We start from the raw sequence: 22,232 nt of genomic DNA, 5'->3' as shown, positions 1-22,232 counted from the left end.
AGCTTCATAAAGACTACTTATGATAACACTATAGGTAACATTATATGATAAGCCTATAGGCAAAATTATATACTAAAAGGAAAAAAAAAACTCAAAGCATCTTCACTAAAATTAGAATCAGAACTTACTATTGTATTTCCCACATATTTAACAAAATAGATGAATTTTTTCTATCTTGTCTTCATTAATGTGCTCTATGCCAACTGTGTTTCTTGACTTCATGAATATCATGATAGAAATTTATTTTATATCCCTATAGGTAAAGGCAAGGCTACAAATAGAAACTCTACATATACAGAGTGTTAGTATTTCGCTGACAGTGAAATCTCTTGTTCTATAACATTTTAGGGTAGTTTTTGCTCGAGTATGGGGGTTATATACATACCTGTGGACATGTGTGCAAGTGTGTACATGTGTGTAAACACCAGAGGTTAACACTGGGCATTTTCCTTGGTCACTTTCCACCTTATTTTGAGATGGAGTCATTCAGTAAACTTGGAACTCACCAGTTGGTCTAGACGATAGGCAATGAGACCCAGAGCTCTTCTTGTCTCTGCCCCAGTACTGTGACTAAAGCCTGTGGCACCAGACTTTTACATAGATGTTGGGGATCCAAACTCAGGTCCTTTTGCTTTGTACACTGAGCACTTTCCAAATACAGCCATCTCCCTAGCCTGTTCTTTAAATTGTAATACTATTTATATATTATATATATTTATTACTAATGTGAACAGAAAATTATTCAACATATTGCAGGTGGACCTACACTTGCATAGATCTTCTAGATTTCTTACAAACCAAATATGCTGGAACAAGCTTTTCTCTACAAAGGATTAGCTTACAAAAATCATCTGAATTCCAGCCCATCTATGTGGATGCAGTGTACATTGGACAGACACCTACAGTCTCAGCCTTGGGTGGTATGTTGACTCATTTTATATAAATCATCCTTCTAAATGTAGCTTCTAAAATATTACCATGGAAAGCATTCTTATATTCAGTAGTAGAGACAAGATACTAATCTCTAAATATTGATGATCTGTTCTTTCACCTCAATAGTATCATTAAATAACTCTATTTGGTTTTTTGTTGTTGTTGTTTTGTTTTTTAAGATTTATTTATTTATTATGTATACAGTATTCTGCTGGTATTACCTCTGCAGGCCAGAAGAGGGCACCCAATTTCCTTATAGATGACTGTGAGCCACCATGTGGTTGTTGGGAATTGAACTCAGAACCTCTGGCAGGCAATGCTCTTAACCTCTGAGCCATCTCTCCAGCCTGAAATAACTTTATTTGTAATGAATAGGGCTCTGTGGTTATTTTAACAATGAATGAATTCTTAATGTTTCTTGATTTCTTCCAGTTATAACAACGATTAATTTTATGATTCTGGATTTTGTTTGTTAATAAATAAACTGTAGTAAGTATTTTTGCTTTGCTTATCTTGGAGAATTGAATTATGAAGAAGGAAAACTGTTCTTGCAGTTATTTGATGGTGACAAGTTTCCAATGAGGGTGAACTGAAAGTTTTTAGAGACTTGTGTGATATTGTGTGATATTAAAGCTACAAGTGAAAATTTTATTTACATGCCTTAGCATCATTTACCAAGTCCTAGTCAGAGATTTATACACATACGAATTCCATCAATAACATAGCAAGACCTTAACATTGTAATCTTACCTTCCACTCACCTTTTCAGAAATGCCAAAGAGAAGACCTCCAGCATTAGCAAACAAAGGGATATTTTTAAAGTATTTTCAGGTGAACAAGACCAAAGTAAATGGATCAGCTATGGGAATTCAGTATTCTGTTTCCATGACTTCATATAACTGCAGTCACAATATACCCATGATGGCTGTGAGCTTTGCACAGGTAAGCCTGGAACTTTCTAGGTACCACTTTCAACTTCATGACCATTAGATTTAATGCACTGCATTTTCTTAGTTAAAGAAATAGCCAGTATATATTTGAATAAAATTTATGTCAAAGCAACGGTCACGACTTATAGACTTATTGAACCTGAAGATGAAAATGCTTTGAGAATTTGTTTTAAAAAATGTGTCTGTGGGCCGGGTGGTGGTGGTGCACGCCTTTAATCCCAGCACTTGGGAGGCAGAGGCAGGCAGATCTCTGTGAGTTCGAGACCAGCCTGGTCTACAAGAGCTAGTTCCAGGACAGCCTCCAAAGCCACAGAGAAATCCTGTCTCGAAAAACCAAAACCAAACAAACAAACAAAAAAAACCCCAGGGGTAAATACCCATTAAAGTCAAGACTGGAGTCCTATGATATGACTTGGTGGGTAAGTGTGACTGATGTCAGTCTTGATGGCCTGAGTTCAATCCCTGGAGCCTGTGAGGTGGAAAGAGACAACCAAGCCCCACAAATTTCATGACACATCACACACACACACACACACTCACACACACACACACACAGAGAGAGAGAGAGAGAGAGAGAGACAGAGACAGAGACAGAGACAGAGACAGAGAGACAGAGACAGAGACAGAGAGACACACATAGAGACAGAGAGAGAGAGTTAAATTAAAATATTTAGGAAGAAAGGAAGTATGTCAGATTTAAGTAGAATTTTCCATGTAGACATAAAACTTCATGGGCTCCTCCAGTAGAGATTAACTTTAAAGTATACTTTAGTTTATTTTGTATGTATGTCAGTTTTGCCGTCATGGATGTCTGTTCCCAATGTGTGCAGCGCCTATAGAGGCCCCAAAGGGCAATGGATCACTAGAACTACAGTTACAGCTGGTTGTGAGCTGCCATGTGGGTGCTGAAGATGAAACCTACATCTTTTGAAGGACAGCCAGTGTTCTTCACCTCTGAGTCCCCAAAAGAGATTCTTGAATGTCAGTCATTGAAGGATAAGTTGAAGGTTGCAATGCTATAAAATGAATAGCAGCATTTCATTGGCTTTCAGGAAAATCTGTACAAAGAAGGGAGGGTGTGGTTTCCTATGGATCCAAAGGAGTCTGGTCAGTAAGGCTGCTAAAAAATCCAAACTTCCCCCAGAATCCAATGCCAAAAATACAACGAACATCTGAAAACTTAATTTCCTTCGAAAATGCACTAGTTATTAGTTTCGCTTCCACAACAAATTAAAAACAAATATACAAAAGCTCAAGATTAAAGTTTAATTAATTCTTGTAATTAGAGAGCTGTAGAAATCCTCTCACCACACCAACAACTTGGTAATTGAGGATAATGAAGAATTGTAACTATTCTCCAAACCATTGCCTTCCCCTCATTCCGGGTCAGTGTTTAGTCTTGCTGTCTTCAAGATGCTCGTCTTGTCAATATTTCCTGTAAATGCTTTGCTTAACCATAGTATAAAATATGCTGAGTTGGGGCTTTGTAATCCATCAAGATTCCTCACCTGCACCAATAATTGCTAATTTCAACGCAGTTTTAATTGTTTATTTGAGGCTAAATTGGAGAATATGGGACTTGTTTTTAAGATCATATTCACATGCAAGACCAACAAAGCCACACACTTTGTTTCGGAAACTTTAGCTTTGAGATAATTGCAAGAACACATCCGATTGAGAAAAATAATTTAGAGAGGTAATCTCATATCCCTCAGCCATTTTTCCCTCAATGGTAATTTCTTGTACAAATAGCATAGCGTAATAGAATAATAAGGAAACCGATGTGGGTACAACACACCAAGTGATCTTGTGCAGATTTTGTCAGTTTTACACATATGTGTGTTTGTGTGTTTCTATATACATCTATAGGTCCATCAGACTACCACTAGAAATGTGCTATTATAAGTAACCCCCATATTATCCTTTTATAGCCACAGCCTCTCTCCCTGCAAGCTTCCTGCCTTCCATATCCATCTGACAGCCGCTAATCTGTTTGCATATTTTTGTCGTTTCAACATTATTATATAAGTGGATCAAGACATTAAATATTAAAATGATATACAGCCTCCTAAGATAGCTTTCTTCTCACTGAGCGTAATTCCTATGAGAGTCATCCACATTTAGTGATGGCTTTAGGGCGTTGTATGCATAACAGTTACAATTATGCATAATTGTAATTATGCAAGGTAAGTTGGTAATCACATCTACTATTCTATAAGACACTTTATACTCTTTTTTCCAAAATGGCCACACTGCTGTACATTGCTTCCGGAAATCCCGAATGGTCCAGATTCCACCCAGATTTCCCAGCATTTTGGAGTTCTTGCTATCTTTTTATTTTTTCATTTTAGCCATTAGGGTAGGTGATCTTAATCTCATTAGGATTTGATTTGCATTTTAATGGCTAGTGATGTTGAGCATAATTTTATGAGCTTCTTTGGCACCGGTGCCTGTTTATATTTTTTTGCACATTTTAAATTTGATTATTTACTGCTCCTTTTTTTTTAGTTTTTCAACATCTTTATATGTGTTAACTAACATTTTCTCCTAGACGGCAAACTGCTCATCCATCTTCATTGTAATAGCTCCCAGAGAGTGCTGAATTTTGGTTGGTTGCAACTTTTGAATAACTTTTCCTTTGATGAAGGTGTTTCTCCTGATTTCAAATCTGAGGACGTTATCTTAGATTTTGGCTCTATAAAGAGTGTGTATTCCATACTTAGGCTATGACCCACTCTGAGTTGAGCTTGAACAGGGTTTGGTCTTAGGATAGTGCCCATTTGCTAATGACTAGTAACTCTAGCATCTGTTATTAAAGATACTTGCATTCCTCTAATAGATTATTCCCACGCACTTTGGAAAGCGTTACTTAAACATATATTGTGGTTATATTTACAGGTATGAATTCTGTTCCATTCTCTTTGTGTATTTTCTTCCACCAACACCACACGCTCTTAGTTGCCATGGTTACATAGTAAACATGGATATTGGACAGAGTGGGTTCTTTTGCCTTATTCTTATGTTAAAGTGTTTCATTTTAGGTCCTGTCTTCATACAAATTCTGTTACACTTTTTTGTACCTACTGAAAAGTCTTGTGATATTTTGATAACAGTTGCATTAAATCTACAGATTATTTGATAACAGTTGCATTAAACCTACAGATTATTTGGAATGAGACTATCATTATTAAGTTGAATCCCCAATCTATGAATTATCTCTCTTCATTTATTTTAATCTTATGCGGTTTTTTTTACAAAATTAACATATTAGATATTCTTTGATTACTTTTCATTAGACTTTTACAGTTCTTATGCCAGATGCAGAACATGCGTTTTGTGTGTGTGTGTGTGTGTGTGTGTGTGTTCACGCTCAAGCACTATACACACACATTGTGGTGTGTGCACATGCAGATAACTGGAGGCCAGAAGAGGATATAAGGTGTCGTGCTCTATCTATGTTCACCTTATAATCTGGAGATAGGGTCTCTCTCTGAACCCTAGATGTGCTTGTGGTCAGCAAGCTGTACTTATCTTCCTATAGCTCCGGGATCACAGGCATTTATGGCTGTGTCTGTCTGTTTAGATGGGTGTTGGAATCCAATCTCAAATCCCCATGTTTGCATAACAAGTGCTTTCACCAGGGGAGCCATTTCAGCAGGCCTCAGGATAGGTTTTGGTAGATTTGTATATAATTATTTCAATTTTGAAGCAACTATAAATGGTCTTGCGTTTTTTTTTTTTTATTGAAAATATATTCTTCTCTCACACAATACATCCCAACACAGTTTCCCGCCTACTCCTCCCAGATCACCCCCCCTTCCCATCTCCTCCAGATCCTCTCCCCTTTGTTTCCCTTCAGAAAAGAGCAGGCCTCCAAGAGACAACAACCAAACATGACAAAACAATACACAACATGGTAAGGCAAATGCCCTCATCGCCAGGCTGGATAAGGCAACCCAGTAGGAGGAAAAGAGTCCCAAGAGTAGGTAAAAGAGTCAGAGACACATCGAATCCCAGGGTTAGGAGTTCCACAAAACATTAAGCTAACGGTCATACATATATGCAGAGGACCTAGTACAACCCATGTGGGCTCCACGCTAACTGCTTCAGTCTCCATGAGCCCTGCTTAGTTGATTTCCATCTTCTCCGGGTATTCTTCATCCTGCCTGGTTCCTACAGCTTTCTCCCCCTTCTTCGGCAGGTTTCCCTGAGTTCTGAGTGGAGGGACCCAGAAGAGACCTCCAATTTGGACTCTCTGCATATTGGCTGTGGGTCTCTGCTTGTGCTCCCATCTGCTGCTAGAGAAAACGTCTCTGATGACGACTGGACAAGGGACCAATCTGAGTATAGCAGGCTATCATTGGGAGTCATTTCTTTGATTCACCCCCCCCCCCCGCACTTCTTCAGTCAATTGTGTTTGGTTCTACCCTAGGTCTCTGGGCTATCTAGCCAGTCTCTGCTTCCTGGCCAGTGTAGGGCTTGGGCTCCCTCTGGTGGCATGGCCCTCTAGTTAAACCAAATATTGGTTGGTCACTCCCACAAGTTCTGTGCCTGCATTGCCCCAGCACGTTTTGTAGGCTGAAAAGAGACTGTAGATGTATGGTTTTGTTACTGGGTTGGTGTCTAGTTTCTCTTTGGGTAGCCTTCAGAGTACCTTCCCACGTCAAAGAGACTACAGAATGCAAGGGTGAAGGCTCCATTCTATATGTTCCTGCTCTGTATATGCTCAGTGATCTTGGCAATGGGACTCGTGCTGTCAATTTTTGGAGAGAGACCCTGTGTCTTGGTTGTTTAGGGACCACCTCGGCCAAAAACTCTACTGAATGCAACTCAGTTGCACAACTGGAAACCTTGCCTGCCTCCAAAGGATGGCCGGTTCAGATTCTGTATTCTCCGTTACGAGGAGTTCTCGCTAGGCTCATCCTCATAGATTCCGGGAAGTTTCCACAGCACTAGGTTTCTGCACTACCCTCCAAGTGTCCCCCAATTCTAGCGTCTCTCCCTGCGTTCTCCCCTACCACCCCTCCTCACCACCGACCCCTCCTACCCTATTCCCACCTGCCCGCAGTCCTCCCACAAAAATCTGTTCTATTTCCCCTTCTCAGGGAAATCCATGTATCCCCACACTCCATCCCACCCGCTAATCCCCTCTTTACCTAAACTCTTTGGATCTGTAGATTGTAGCTTGATAGTCAATTTACTTAACAGCTAATGTACACTTACAAGTGAATTCATAAATGGTCTTTTATTTTTAGTTATGGTTCCCAGGTGTTCATTATTTGTACTTAGAAATACGGTTAGGTTTTCGTCGTTGCTAGTTCATCCCATATCCTTGAACCTTGATGAACTCAATGCACTTTTAAAAGTTATCTTTGATTATCGAGATCAATTTAGATCAAGGAAAAGAAAACCACTGTTCCATGAGAGCTTTCCCCACAACTGCTATTTTTCTATTATCAACAATTCACTTTTCCTATTTTTAAACTTCATTCCAATAGAATCATAAATGTTTACAGGCTTTTTTGCTTGTTTCTTTTTTTTTTCTGAGACAGGAGTTCTCTGTATTGTTTTGGAGGCTGTCCTGGAACTCCCTTGAAAAGACCAGGCTGGCCTCAAACTCACAGAGATCCGACTGTCTCTGCCTCCCGAGTGCTGGGATTAAAGGCATGAGCCACCAACGCCTGGCTATGTTTACATGCTTTAAAACAAATTTCCTTTATCAATATTGCAAGATTCGATGTAACCTTTAATGATAGTTCACTCTTTGGAGTTGCTGTATATTATAACGTTGGGATACATTGCTGGCTGGTAGAGGTTGCAGTCTGTCATAAACCTAGCAGTTTTTTCTAAGCTCAGCAACATGGGACTCCCTCCCTCCCCAGCAATGCTTCCTGGTCTCTACCTGCCCTTATCTGGAGAATTTCCCCAAGCCTGGAGGACTGACCTTACCTGAAAGTCATCTCTAAACCAGATGCCTGATTCAGCTTTAGCTTGACCCTTGACACGGATCCCCACTGAGAAGACCCGGCTGTCACATTCAAAGCCTTTCGATAGAAGTGTGCCACTTGATGAAAATTTGTGCCAGGCTCCCCAGTCCTATATATTCCTTATACTCTGGAATAAAATTGAGCTGATTCACTGAAATCTGTTTCTCAGGGGTGGGGGGCTGTCTCTGTTCTTGCTCACGGGTTGCCAAAGTTTTCTGTCACCCGGTCTGACCCTTTCCCCTCCTGACTCGGTGGCCAACAGGCTGAGGGGAAAAAGGACTTCCACATTATAGTACAAATAGCAGTTTGCCCTTTCTATTGATGGAGGTTTACTTTATTTCTAATCTTTAGCATAGAGAAAGTTGGCGTACACACACACACACACACACACACACACACACACGTACTTTTTTCTATCACTTATGTTATTTATTTCTGTATGCATTTCAGTTCTACAAGACAGGCAGAAAACTTCAAAAGGCCAGAAATTGGAGACCATAATATTCCTTGTTACACTTACAACCTATGAATACGGGTAGCACCTATTGCTTCTGTCAGTCGACTGGTGTTTGATACTTGAAAATTATTTAACCAGGTTGGATCAGTCACACTGCTGACCAGATAACTCTTGTTATTGTTGGTTGCGGATCCATAGTTGTTTCTCCAAAAGTTGTTTTAGTTGTTTCATGGTGGTGCTTACGTCTCATGCTCCTTTGCCTCCATGCAGCGGTGTGCTTTGTACCTTGAACAGAGTGCTTGCTTGATAAATATTTGCTCCTTGAGTGATGGAGGGTATTCTCTGAATTAATGAGGTATTACTGCGATCCCAGCTGATGGCTGCACAGACGACTGAGTTGACTTTAGCCTCATTATTGCAGCTGTGTAGGCATGGCCTGTGTTGATTTATGGACGTCCCCTTAATGTCCCGAGGAACCCTGAATACATGAGGCTCATTTATGTCATGTCACAGGATCCTACGTGATGAAATGGAAATTGTGTTGGCCATTGTTGGGTTTAACCATTCTATCAATATTTATTTTGGAAATTAGATAATCACAAACGAGACAAAGGATGAGTCGGTTTACAGAGGAAATAACTGGCCAGGGGAGTCAAAGATTCGTATTCAAAAAATTCATGAAGCTTCTCCACCTATAAGTGGCAGCTTTGACATCCAAGCTTACGGACATACCCTGAAAGGTATGTTTGAACTGTTCAGAATTACCAGAGATATATCAAAGTTGTTCAAATACACATGTATGCATTCTTGATAATTGCTATGTATGGTTATCTTACATTCAAATATCTAAATAAATGATACATAATAATATGTATCATATTAAAGTTAGCAATTAATAACATTTTGCCTCAGAAATGTTCTTTTGGCAGTTTAGGAAAGAACTCATCTAAAGCCAATGTTAAAAGTTATAGACATTTTAATCTGGAAACATAAATATAAATGAGTAAAAATATTAACTCTTAGGAATACTTTTTCTGCAGGTGGGTGAAGTTATGACCTTATATAAAGTTATGATGCTTACACTGAAAAAATCATTGCTGTGATATCCAGAAATGTTATAATATTAAAATAATATAAAATGGGATTGGAATAGCATTTTTAAATGCAATCTTAATTAAATAACCTAGACTCATGCTGTCCAAAATGGTACCTATTATCATGTGTCCACTGAAAACTCTGGCTTAATAAGCATCATATGTTGAAATAAATAACATTTAAGTATTGATTCATACTCAAATAGTTTTAGTACCTGCTTAATTTTACTTTGTAAAATATTACTACTAGTAACAGAAAAATATTAATTCATGCCCGTGCATTACAGTCTTTGTCAAGCTGACAGTGAGTGCTAATTTAAACAGAAGTCATGTACGTTTGGCACATGTACTTTTAGTTGCACTTTCTTCATGACTTAAACAGTTACAACTGTCAACAACGTGACTGCTTTGACTTCCAAAAAGCTTCTCTTACTTTCATGACTTACAGAGTCTCCATAAAAGCAAACCAGCATTAAAATAAAAGCTTTTAACACCGAGACTACACTGAGATGCACCGCACATATGATTTTGTTTCTCGTTAACGCACTCCTGGGATAAGAGAAAAGAGGTGTAAATTTCTCTTGGACTGGAGTGGAGTAGGTGTGTGATTGACAAGTGATGTTTGAGATACTCGGTGCTTTGAGCAGTGCTCGGTTTGTGAGTCTTTGCTCTCTGTGATGCAGGCATCCTTGCTGCTGTGTCAGCCTCTGACTTGCAGTTTGCCCTGCAGAGCCTGGAAGACATAGGACGAGTCTCCGTGAGGAGAGAGGGAACCTGTGCAGGGCACACATGGACCATCGAGTGGAAAAGCCCCTGTGGAAGGCAGCCGCTTCTGCAGGTCCCTTCGTTAGCAGTTTTCGTTTCTCTATGTCTGCTCTTTGCTAATTTGCACTCTTCCTTAGAATCTGAAAAAGGCCTGGAGACTGTGGGTGTTTCGAAAGCAAACCATAAACTTTTTATTTGGCTTTCGTTTTGTTTTAATTTTGTTTTGTTTTGTTGTTTTTGGCGTAGGGTTTCATTAGGTAGCCTTGGCTGGCCTGGTACTTCCGATATAGTCCAGGCTGATAGAAATCCACCTGCCTCTGCCTCCCAAGTTCTGGGATTAAAGCTGTGTGCCGCTGCACCTGCCTCATGAACAAACTTTTAAAATCATTTGAACAGAAGAAAAGTATTGTGCATGACCAGGCAGGCGTTCTTTTTTTTAATGGAGAATAGCTGTTGGTACTTTAAATCCCTTGCGAGAAGCCCCTTGATGGTGTACAGGCAGGGCCAATCCCACAAGTAAATTCAGCTGTAATTGAGAGGACACAAGAATCATTAGTCTCATCACCTGTAATACATACACGTCCACTGGCGCTGCATTCTGAGACGGGAAAATTTATGTTACTGGAAAGATGACCTCTTCAGGTCAAAGCTGTAGCTGTCACCTGTTTGACGCTGTTCCATTTTGCACACCAGAGTGGAAGAAGGGTCAGTGTGGGTAGGTGTGAAGGGGAGAAGGCGAGTAGTGTGCAAGAACTGGAGACACATCGGGCCTAAAAGGAAAACAAGTCTTCTGTGGATAGTGATGGAGCAGGATTTGTGTTTGCAGAGCATGCACGCGTACACACACACACACACACACACACACACACACACACCAAAGCACGCACGAGCCACACACAGAGATGCACAATACTTCTTAGTGGTGAAGAAAATCCAAAGAAGCATCTCCTTTCATACCTGTTGGTTAGAATGCAAAGCGGGCCAAATGTTTTGAGGATTGTGTGATATTAGCTTAACACAGCTCTCTGTGATTCGGCAATCTGCCGTATAATTCCATCTTATTGAAATACTTATGCAAATGTGAAATGGTGTAAGCAAAAAGGTGGTCACCACAGCCTCAATCCTCGCCGTAAAACTCTAGAAACCCAAGTCTCTTCAATGGGGAAATGATTGTTGAAAAGACAGAACCCCTCTATGTCTACTGTGCATATTCACCTGGAAAGATGCTACCACGTAAGGTGGAGAAAGTGCAGACCCCTATTGAGGAAATATTTGAATGGGAAGACAGGAAAGTAGGACACACACACACACACACACACACACACACACACACACACACACACGCATACGGCCATAAATTCGCATGGATAGGCAAAACATAATCGTTATAAAGATACAGGTTGCTTTTACAGGCACATGCTTGGAACTAGAATTCTAAAATTCTCTAATTGAGACCGGCCTCCTCTTGCTAGCTGTGCTGGCCTATGGTATCCTCCTCTCTTTTTTCCCATCAGTCTCTCCTGCTTATTTTTCATTCATGTTCTTCATCACTATTTCACAGAGTCCCTCAGGAGGCACCTCTGTCCTGGCTGGTGCCTGTATATATCAGAAGGCGGCCATACCGGAATAAGGACTTTGAAAGGACCAGGTTATACACATGGATGTAATTTGGCTTTATTTTTATGCCTAGAAGACAATATAATTTCCAGGATAGCTAGAGATGAAAAATGCTAAAGGGGAAAAAATAACTCAACTTTTTAGTTATTCATAATTTACCAAAGTAGCTATATTGAGAAAGAGCAGAGGACATTTTAAGATAATAAAATTTAGTAAATGTGTTTTGTTTAGTTTATTAATATTTTAATTAATGAAACATAGTTCAATAGCCTTACCATTTTTCTTTGAATTGATTATTGTTACTGTGGAAAAGTTTTTTTTTTCCCAAACAAATATGACTAAATTTTTAAGTTATTTCGTCCATAAGCTTTTACTTTCTTCACCCATGCTTAAATTGGATATATTCTCCATTGCTATTCTAGTAAATTCATTTTATGTAAAAAATAGATTAATGATTCCAACATTATCGGAGAAAAGGCTAATGTGACAGTCACCAAAACAAAGGAAGGTGGCTTATTTAGACAACGCATCCCTGGAGACATGCTCCGCACCCCTAATCAGCAACCACAGGTATTTTTCAAGCTTCTCTTATAATATCTATAACTTCAAATGTGTAACTAATTTGCAGCAATGTACCAAAGACCTGGTGAAACAGGAGTGTTAACAGCTCTGGTTTTACATTCGTGTTTACCTTAACAGATGACCAACTCGTTATTATTCTCCAACTTTTGGGGAAATTACCTTCTTAATGATGAAAGTTTTCTTTTTAAATAAATCTACCACTGACAGAATTAGTAAATATTTTATTTTTCCTTTATATATTTATGTCAGATAATTATTAATGTTGTCACTTTAGTAGTGAGAATATTAAAATATAGAGTATAGGTGAGTTTCCTTAAAGTAACCTCAACTTCTCTTTATAGCACCAATTATCTCATGACTTAATTTATGTAACTTTCCATCTACATTTACTATAATTTGAGTGACAGCAAGGATGTCATCTGTTTTCTTTCATGTATCTAATATATTTCTATTGACAACTGCATCAGAAGCCTGATGTCACATTTGCTGTACAAATGAACACATGAATGAATGAATTAATTAATTAATGAGATGTCAAAACTGAAAGAATAAACACGTTTTTTAGACAATGTTTTATTTATTCTAAATCCTGTGTATAAAGACTACACTTTCAGGGATTATCACTATACTTTGATACTAAATCGTGTGCATATTGTAATGAGCTCTATGGTCTCTTTTTCCTTGCTCTCTTCTGGGTCTGTGTTTCTTGACTTGAAGGTTGAAGTCTACGTCAATGGCATCCCAGCTAAATGTTCAGGGGACTGTGGATTTACATGGGATCCCATGACTACTCCTTTGGTTTTGACAACAACACCTTCTGAAGGTATCGTCTTGCTGTTAAGTTTAAAATGAGGTGGAGGATAGCTAGAAAAATGTTCTCTGATAATGATTTAAGATTTTATTTATTATGTATACAGTCAGTCTTCTGCCTGCATGCCAGCAGAGGCCACCAGATCGCATTCAAGGTGGTTGTGAGCCACCATGTGGTTGCCAGAAATTGAACTCGGGACCTCTGGAAGAGCAGTCAGTGCTCTTAACCACTGAGCCTTGTCTCCAGCCTCCCCATCCATAATGATTTTTATGTATATATTTGTAGATGGAAGTTTCTCTCCTGCCCTGTCCTGCAGCCATTCAGTACCAAATACACACACAGAGGCTTATATTAATTATAAACTGTTTGGTATTGCTCAAGCTTATTACTAACTAGCGCTTACAACTTACATTAACACATAATTCTTATCTGGGTTTAGCCACGTGGCTTGGTACCTTTTCTCAGTAAGGCATTCTCATCTTGCTTCCTGTGCATCTGGTTGGCGACTCTGTCTCTGCCTTTCCTTTTCCCAAAATTCTCCTAGTCTTGTGGCCCCACCTATACTGCCTGCCTGGCTACTGGACAATCAGTGTTTTATTAAACCAATATGAGTGACATATCTTTACAGTGAACATTTACAGCATCATTTCACGTCATACATTACTGTCACTAAGGCAAGCAAACCGTTCAACATGTGAAAACTATTTATTAGCTGAAACTGTGGAAAGAACATTCTTTACTTACTTGAGAAAAGTACCACCTACGAAGCCAATGTCTAAGTCATTCATCTTTCTGTTCTTTACTTTCAAAGTTAGACTCAGCCTCTATAGTTTCCCTGTGACTTTGAGACGTTGTCTTTCTACTAGACCAGTGTGTACGCTAACATTCAGCATACGATAGCTGAGGATTAACAAAAGAAGGAACCGGAAAGGAAAAGAAGAAAACGGAACAGTTAATACCAAGAACTCCTCTCAACCTTAGGGGATGAATTATTATTGGGGAAAAATGTAATGTGAGCTCCTAAAAATGTAAACAGGCATCAGGGATAAGGACTATTAGGAGTGAGTTTTTAACCAAAGTCATACATCCAGAAGTCATAATCTTATAATTAGTCTTTGTAGCTGGTAGTTAACCTTATCTGGTTTGTGCCCTTGTGTTTCCTAGTGGTTTTCCATTTTTGTATGCCACTCCTAAAAATTACTTTGGGCTCAAAATAATTAACAAATTAAGCTGTTTTTATTATATTTGATCAACTTAAAGATAGAGGAAAATATGAGTGCAATAGAAACTAGCCATTTCTTTCTTCCCTGATAACTAATGACTGCTTGTAGTTTGTTATACACAATCCAGTCACCAGTTAAAAAAAATACTATGAGAAGCTAAAATCTCTTTAATTATCATCCCTTCTCCTAGTCCCCAGAACTCCCTGAGGAAACCACAATAATACATTTTGTGAATTTTCTTCTATGCTGTTTTAATGCCTTTTGTATTTGACATACATTTATAGTAATTTTGATGTTCGTGTATGTGTGTGTGTGTGTGTGTGTGTGTGTGTGTGTGTGTGTGGTGGTAGTGGTGAAAGGTCAACCGTGTGTGTGTGTGTGTGTGTGTGTGTGTGTGTGTGTGTGTGTGTGGTGGTAGGGGTGAAAGGTCAACCTTGGATGCCATGCCACAGGGCCTGTCTACTTTGCTTTATCTATAATTAGAACATATTAAGAATACATAATGATCAGTTTTGTTATGACATTTTCATAAATGTATATAATATATTTTGATCATATTCACCCTCCAATATCGCCTCTTCTCTTCTCTCCTTTCCTCCTCCGACTGATCACCTTTCTCTTTTCAGTTCCTTCTCCCTCTTCTGCCTTCAATGTCCATCTCCTCTCCCCATGCCCTTAGCAAATTAGAAGTGTCCCTTGTAGCTCATTCTTTCCTCTATGGTTTCACGATGGCTTGATGCCCTATCCACTTGTTTGTTATTAGAATAATATTTCTTTTCTCATCTAATTCCGTAAGTAATTGAAATAACTTTCTAATATATATTAACACAGAGATCCAAAATATGAATCAATACAGGGTAATTGTATGGAAAAATCATTGCCAAATAAATGTGTCTTTTCCCCGTGCTGAACTTCAGGCTTATTGTTTATATCTTATAAAAGATAGGCATAGTCTCGCTTAAGAAATGTCTGATTTCATAATAACAGAGTCTAATTTTTATCTAAAATATAGTGACTTAAATTTATCACTTTCAGGGTCCTATGCTGAAAGCACGATACTAACCATAGCAGGCTCTGGGTTTTCTTCCACCTCAGCTGTATCTGTCTCTGTTGGGTCTACCAGTTGCTCTCTTCTTTCTGTGGATGGTAAGTTCTTTTTTTGTATTTAATATATTTTTTATTGATTTTTATTTAAATTAAAAACAATCTTATTTTACATACCAATCCTAGTTCCCTCTCCCTCCCATCCTCCCATGTCACCCCACCAATCCACCATCCTACCCCCATCTACTCCCCAGGGAGAGTGAGACCTCCCAAGAGGATCATCAAAGTCCATCGCATCATCTGGGTCAGGACCTGGGCCCTCCCCCATGTATCTAGGCTTAGAGAGCATCCCTCCATAGGGAATGGGCTCTCAAAGTCCATTCCTGCATTAGGGATAAATACTGGTTCCACTGCCAGAGGCCCTAGAGACTCTCCAGGCCCCCCAACTGACACCCACGTTCAGGTCAGATGGCAGGTTTTTTTAAATGTCATGAAGTCTGATTGTTTTCTCCAAGAGAAATTGGAAGAAAGAAGCATCACAAATGTAATTGTCCTCTAATATATGTTATGGAGTGCTACACACACACACACACACACACACACACACACACACACACACTGATTATGACTACATACTAATTGTGTGTTATACAATGTCTTTGTCCCATTAAGAGTGACCTATCCTATATCTATTCATATGTACCTAAAAATTGGTTGCACAAGTTTTTTCATTCTGTTTCTGAGACTCAAAAAAGTCCAAAGTATGACTCTCTTGTCCTATGGTCTCTGGGCATGTTTGTTGTTGTTGTTGCTATTTGTTTGTTTTTGAATGTACTGGGAATTGAACCCAGGACCTCAAGCATGTTAGGTAAGTGCTCTATCACCTACCCTGTGCCTTAGCTATGACCATGTCACAGTAGTCATGAGGCAAGAGGATATGACCATATTCTTTGACTTCTACTTCAACTCTACCTTTCCCCAGTTATACAGAATGTAAAGATCATTTACATTTCTAACTTCTTGACATTGGTGGAAACACAGTTACTTAATTTCACCAAAAGTTATCATTGACAATCCCAGATATTTTCCTTAATTAAATCAGATTTAAATCCCATGAGCAGGACCACTTACACAAGTTATTTCTGTTGCTTTTTATTGAAAGAGGTTTTTGAGGTCAAATAGCCAATATTATAACAATATTACCTAAACTGTAAAATGAAGAAAATGTTTTCACTTAATTGTATCACTTTTGCATCACTTTTATTAATAGAAACTTATTTTATTCAATTTTGAACATAAGCAATATGTTGAGTCAAAAATTTAGTAAAATTTTTCTAATTAAAAATTAGAATGGTAAAAATTTTGAAGGCCTTCTTTAGTCAATGTTTCGAGATTTGCTTTCATTGTTGGTTTATGTTTTCTAGAAGTAACTAATTTATAGCAGTTATAATAGTTTGTAAAGATTCTACCTCCCCACTAAGATTTCCCTGTCCCAACTAGAATATGAGTAGTTTACCTTGGATATATTTCTTGGAGTCTAAAAGCAAAGGCCAATGTTAATATCTGCAAATTAATTTTACCGAGTTTCTTTCCCCATCTTAAAAACCCCCGCCACATTTATTCTATCATTTCCTTCTTTTTTATCACAAGAAAATGAGATCAAGTGCCAGATTCTGAACGGAAGTGCTGGACACGCCCCAGTTTTGGTGTCCATTGCTGATGCTGGACTAGCACAAAATCTAGAGGGTGAGGGATCCACCTTCGTTTACCGGAGTCAGATCTCCCATGTCTGGCCTGATTCTGGAAGCCTGGCAGGTAACAGCTAACCGTTCTCAACAGAGGTGACCACACACATTTCCTCAACTGGGTTTCCAGTGTTTTCTTTCTAGTGCCAGGAAAATGGCCTGGACCCCAAGGATCCCTCATAGGACAAAGGAGAATGTCTTTTCGAATGGCACAGAAATTAAATGGCTGGCTAATTCTTTTCTTCCTTACAAAGCACAAGTCAGGGCACTGCTTATACTTACGTCATAGGTTATTGAATTAATATCATCAATTATTACATGTTTTTATAACAACCTCATTAATTATGTCAGGATAAGATTTATTAGTTATTAGTCTGCTTACCAGCTGCTCCATTTGTAACCAGAGTCTCAGTGGAACTACTCGACCTAGAATAAAGTTCTGGGACAAACAGGACAAAGGAGGGCTGACACAGACAATAACACATTTTTCTTGTGCTATTTTACTTATTCTGTGTTTTTTTTAACCATGATTAATATTGGAAATTATGCTTTGGTATCGATTTGTGTGTGTGATTATTTTTACTTTATTTTTTTCTCTTCAACTTTCACTTTATTGTGTTTTTTCTCTTAGATTTCCCCTTGTTTAGAGATATTAAAATTTAAATCCAAATTCACCCTCATTTCCCATACATGAGCTAAAATAAATAGAACAGTGTAACTTCTTTCCTGGATGGAGTGGTTGTTGCTTGTATATCCCACACTCAATACGGGAAAGCCGGTGCAGTTGAGAGCTTAGCCGGGTTTGTGGTGGTTATCGTTTGCATGGCTGTTTCTCCACCCACTTATATCCTAATGTGATTAGATGATTCAGCAATGACCAGTTAGATGCTGAGAAAGTTTCTGTTGTAGGTGATCTGATTTTTTGTTTTGTTTTCTTTCTTTCTCTCATAAAGGTGGCACTCTACTGACTGTATCTGGATTTGGTTTTAGTGAAAATTCAACTGTTTTAGTTGGAAATGAAACCTGCAATGTGATTGAAGGAGATTTGAATACAATAACCTGCAGAACATCAAAAGTAAGACCTCTGACTTCAGTCACCCTTCACCTCTAACAGACCTAACGTTCTGAACCGGGAAACATGCAGGCAGGTGGTTGGACAAGTGTCATACGTAAACAAATTGCAGAGTTTTCATCACTGTCTGTAAAAACTGTTTCTTCGATATCTTTTAACTAGAAGCCAAAGCCAAAATATTATTTCCACATCTGAGACATTTAAAAGTCGTTATGAAAAATGTTTACACAAACCCTACCAATAAACAATGCATCTCACTTGAAATAATAGAAATAGATACAAAGTAAAGATGAAATTCCGTGGAAATGGGCTATCAGAGTGTCATAAAAGAATTATTGCTATATCAGCCCTTGAGGGTCATCAGAGGATTTTGAATAAATAAAAAGATGAAAAGAACTCAATACCGATATTCTGTAAATTTCAAAGAAACAAATCTAAACATTTTTAGCTTTTAAAAGTAAATTTATTTTTGTTTGTACTTTTTGTATTGAGAATGTGCATTTATTTGCTTCTTGTGTACACCCATAAGCATAAGCATGCATGTGCCCTGCACACGTGTGGAGGTCAGAGGACAAGGTCAGAGGACGAGATTCATAGTCAGATCTCTTCCCCAGGAACTTCCTGGGCTCAAATAGATCAACACAGATGGCAGCAAGCACCTTTACCACGGAGCCATCTGGAAGACCCAGAAAACTCTGTTTTATAGTGATAAAATTTCAATTTGTTGGCAAAAAATTGGAGTTTGCTATAGGATATATGACCTCAGAATCACCCATTAATCCTTTTTTTTATCATCCTTAAAGCTGGGTGGTGGTGGTGCACACCTTTAATCCCAGCGCTCTGGAGAGAGGCAGGAGGATCTCAGTGAGTTTGGGGACAGCCTGGTCTACAAAGTGAGTTCCAAGGCTGCACAGAGAAACCCCGTCTCAAAACCCACCCCCAAAATTATCGTCGAATTTAAATCAGGTCTGTGGTTCATTAACTGTGTGCAAAGGGGTGATAAGTACCGATGCCTTCACTAACACCAAATCTCAAAACTCAGCGGAGTAAGTAGGAGCATAGGTGAGATAAGTAGGGAAATAATTCTGTGAGCATGAGTTGGACTGATTGACAGAATAAGGAGTTAGAGGCTATGACAATATGAAAAACATTTTGGGGAGGAGGGGAAGGAGAGGGGACTGGGGTTGACATGTAAAAGAAGCTTGTTTCTAATTTAAAGTTGCTCTAATTACAATTATAAAATTTAAAAAAAAACATTTCGTTTAAACCCTTCAGTTAAACAAAACATGTACATTAATTCAATGTCAGACTATAAAGTCTACCTAGTTGAGAATCACACAGTCCCCATAGTGGAAGTATAAAGTGCTTTTTAGTGTTTAAGCTTAGAGTGTGTAAGCAGATCAGCTAAATACGCAGCCCAGTTTGTGAATAAAGTAGAAGAATTATATTGATCTAGAGCAAGAGAACAAAGGATTTAAAAACATGGCATCTTCTTCTTTATCAGTCAGGGAACCATTTGTCCAGAGCATCCCAGCTGCTCTGTGTAGCCCTTAAAATCCAATAATACAGACACTGTTAAACGGCTCATAAACCATGCAGGCCCATTCAATCTCTGTATTGAGAATTTAAATGCAGAATCCGTGTTTAATATGACCACTTAAATATCTGAGAGACTACCTCTGATTCACGATGGAAAGAAATAACTTCAGAAGTTTATTTACAGTGATTCTATCTTTCTTTAGCCACTGTGTGTGTGTGTGTGTGTGTGTGTGTGTGTGTGAGAGAGAGAGAGAGAGAGAGAGAGAGAGAGAGAGGGAGGGAGGGAGAGAGAGAGAGAGAGAGAGAGAGAGAGAGAGAGGAGAGAGAGAGAGAGAGAGAGAGGGAGAGAGAAGAGAGAGAGAGAGAGAGAGAGGAGAGAGAGAGAGAGAGAGAGAGAGAGCATGCGCACATGTACACAGCCTTGGATGTAGTTCTCCACGATCGCCCGTCGTGTTTTTTTTTTTTTTTTTTTCAGATAGGCTCTCTCAAGGCTAGACGCTGCCAATAAGGCTAGGATGGGAAGTCAAGCCACCACATTTGGCTTCTTACCACTTTCTTTCTAGCTCTCTTTTATTAACGTGCTCTAGGGACCAAACTCAGCTCTTCAAATTCAGCAACACCAACATTTCCCGACTGTCTCCCCAGATAAATGACTGGATTTCAATACCTCTTCGTTTCAATTTTTCTATTTTGTTTTTCTCCATTTATTTCAGAGAATTGAGGGTACCGTTGATATTTCAGTCATTACCAATGGAATTCAAGCCACAGCAAAAGATAGTTTTAGTTACAACTGCCTGCAAACACCAGTTATCACTGATTTCAGCCCCAAAGAACGGGCAGTTTGGGGTAAGAAATTCTTCAACGATATCGGTCATTTGTCTTTCTGGGTCTGGGTTACCTCTTCAGGATGATGATTTCAAGTTCCATCAGTTTACCTGAAAATTCCCTTATTCTTCACTGCTGAATAAAATCTTATCATGCATCCGTACATTTGCATTGTTTATTCATCAATTTATGAATGTCTAGAACAGTGGAGGCTTCATAAATGGTAGTGAATTTTTGTGTGGTCTCGAGCTATTCTTCATTATATCTTTTTATAGTACCTATCACACTGCTGTGATTTGTAGTCTACAAGAGACATTTCCCACTTCTTCTTGAGAACAAATAGAAAAAAAATCGACATTTGATGAATATATGGAGGCCACTTCCAGAAAGTCCTTCAAAACAATGCTTCTCGCTGAAGTTTTACTCCCAACATCAAAATGTGCTCTTTCCTTTTTCTTTTAAATACAAATAAACCAACTTATAATTTTACTCTAAACATGAACAATGATAAAAATACACATTACACCTTTCAAAAACACTTAAATACTTTTTGCTTTGTGAAACAAGAATACATGTTATGCGTACAGAGAAGCATGAAGTCATGCTTTTGAATTTTGCCTCTGAAAGTGTCAACATTTTCTAAATCCAATGAGAGGTACATATGTTGGTTTGATTAATGTGCAAGTTTGGTGCTGGATAAGAAGTTAAATGTTTTGTGCAACAGGTTGTGCTTTCCTTTTAAACTATAGGAGACATCAATTTAGCCATTAAGGGTTATAACTTTGGAAATGAACTCGCACAAAATATGGTGTACGTTGGAGGAAAAGCCTGCCAGGTTCTCCAATCAAACTTCACAGATATTAGCTGCCTTTTGCCCAAGTTACCTCCAGGAAAACATGACATCCATGTCAATGTCAGAAACTGGGGTTTGGCATCAACAAGGTATGAAACTGATTATAATCGATACAGCTGTGGGATGCTTGGGGTTAATAAAACAGAGACAGGAAAAAGTAATCACTAACTTCCAAATATGTTAATTGTTTTCTTTACCTTTTATGTTTCTTCATAGAAAAGATTCTTGAAAATTCTCATAAACACTCAAGAACGCTTTGGGTTTTAGACCAAACCATTTAACAGGTTATACAAATTCTCTTTGCACTTGGAGTTCTGTATCTGTCATGTGACTTACATTCATGCAGGAAATGTTTTTCAAGAAATTTTGGCAGTAGAGAGAGAGCATTTGTTTAATTCTGCATTTGGAATGATTTCCTGCACTAATGGTACTCACAATTTTGTTGGGAGGGTTTTCATTAAAGAATTAAATGAGTACTGTAACAATTATATGTGTAAAAGTTTATTGATGGTAGACCCGTAGATCTTAGGTGTTTTCAGAGTGTGTAATGGAAGGAACTAGCATCGCATGGAGTAGAACAGGACTCTCTGAGAAGGCAACTTAGGTAAACTGGTGTCTGGACATCTAAAGAAAGGAGTAGACATAGTCTCTCACTGCTTCTACTTCCTTTGGGTACTCTGAAGTTTCTTCCCTGAAACTATTAACAGCAAAATTTTATTTCTTCTCTGAAACAAT

General features: G+C 38.6%; 1 protein-coding gene across 1 annotated transcript in view; it reads left to right on the top strand.

The window, feature by feature from the left end:
* The window catches only part of Pkhd1l1 (PKHD1 like 1), a 142,033-nt gene that overhangs the window by 41,544 nt on the left and 78,257 nt on the right, over window positions 1–22,232 (top strand). Inside the window, exons 22-32 of the mRNA XM_035449642.1 lie at window positions 757–920; window positions 1,703–1,875; window positions 8,920–9,067; window positions 10,105–10,259; window positions 12,251–12,373; window positions 13,103–13,208; window positions 15,455–15,565; window positions 17,114–17,278; window positions 18,162–18,283; window positions 20,533–20,665; window positions 21,394–21,586. Of these exons, the coding sequence (XP_035305533.1) occupies window positions 757–920; window positions 1,703–1,875; window positions 8,920–9,067; window positions 10,105–10,259; window positions 12,251–12,373; window positions 13,103–13,208; window positions 15,455–15,565; window positions 17,114–17,278; window positions 18,162–18,283; window positions 20,533–20,665; window positions 21,394–21,586 (1,593 nt within the window). The remainder of the gene's footprint in view (window positions 1–756; window positions 921–1,702; window positions 1,876–8,919; window positions 9,068–10,104; window positions 10,260–12,250; window positions 12,374–13,102; window positions 13,209–15,454; window positions 15,566–17,113; window positions 17,279–18,161; window positions 18,284–20,532; window positions 20,666–21,393; window positions 21,587–22,232) is intronic.

The sequence above is a fragment of the Cricetulus griseus genome, chromosome 10 (genome assembly GCF_003668045.3).
Source record: "Cricetulus griseus strain 17A/GY chromosome 10, alternate assembly CriGri-PICRH-1.0, whole genome shotgun sequence".
NCBI lineage: Eukaryota > Metazoa > Chordata > Mammalia > Rodentia > Cricetidae > Cricetulus > Cricetulus griseus.
Note: the sequence above shows the minus strand (reverse complement) of the source record. Positions and strands in the feature narration are given on the sequence as shown.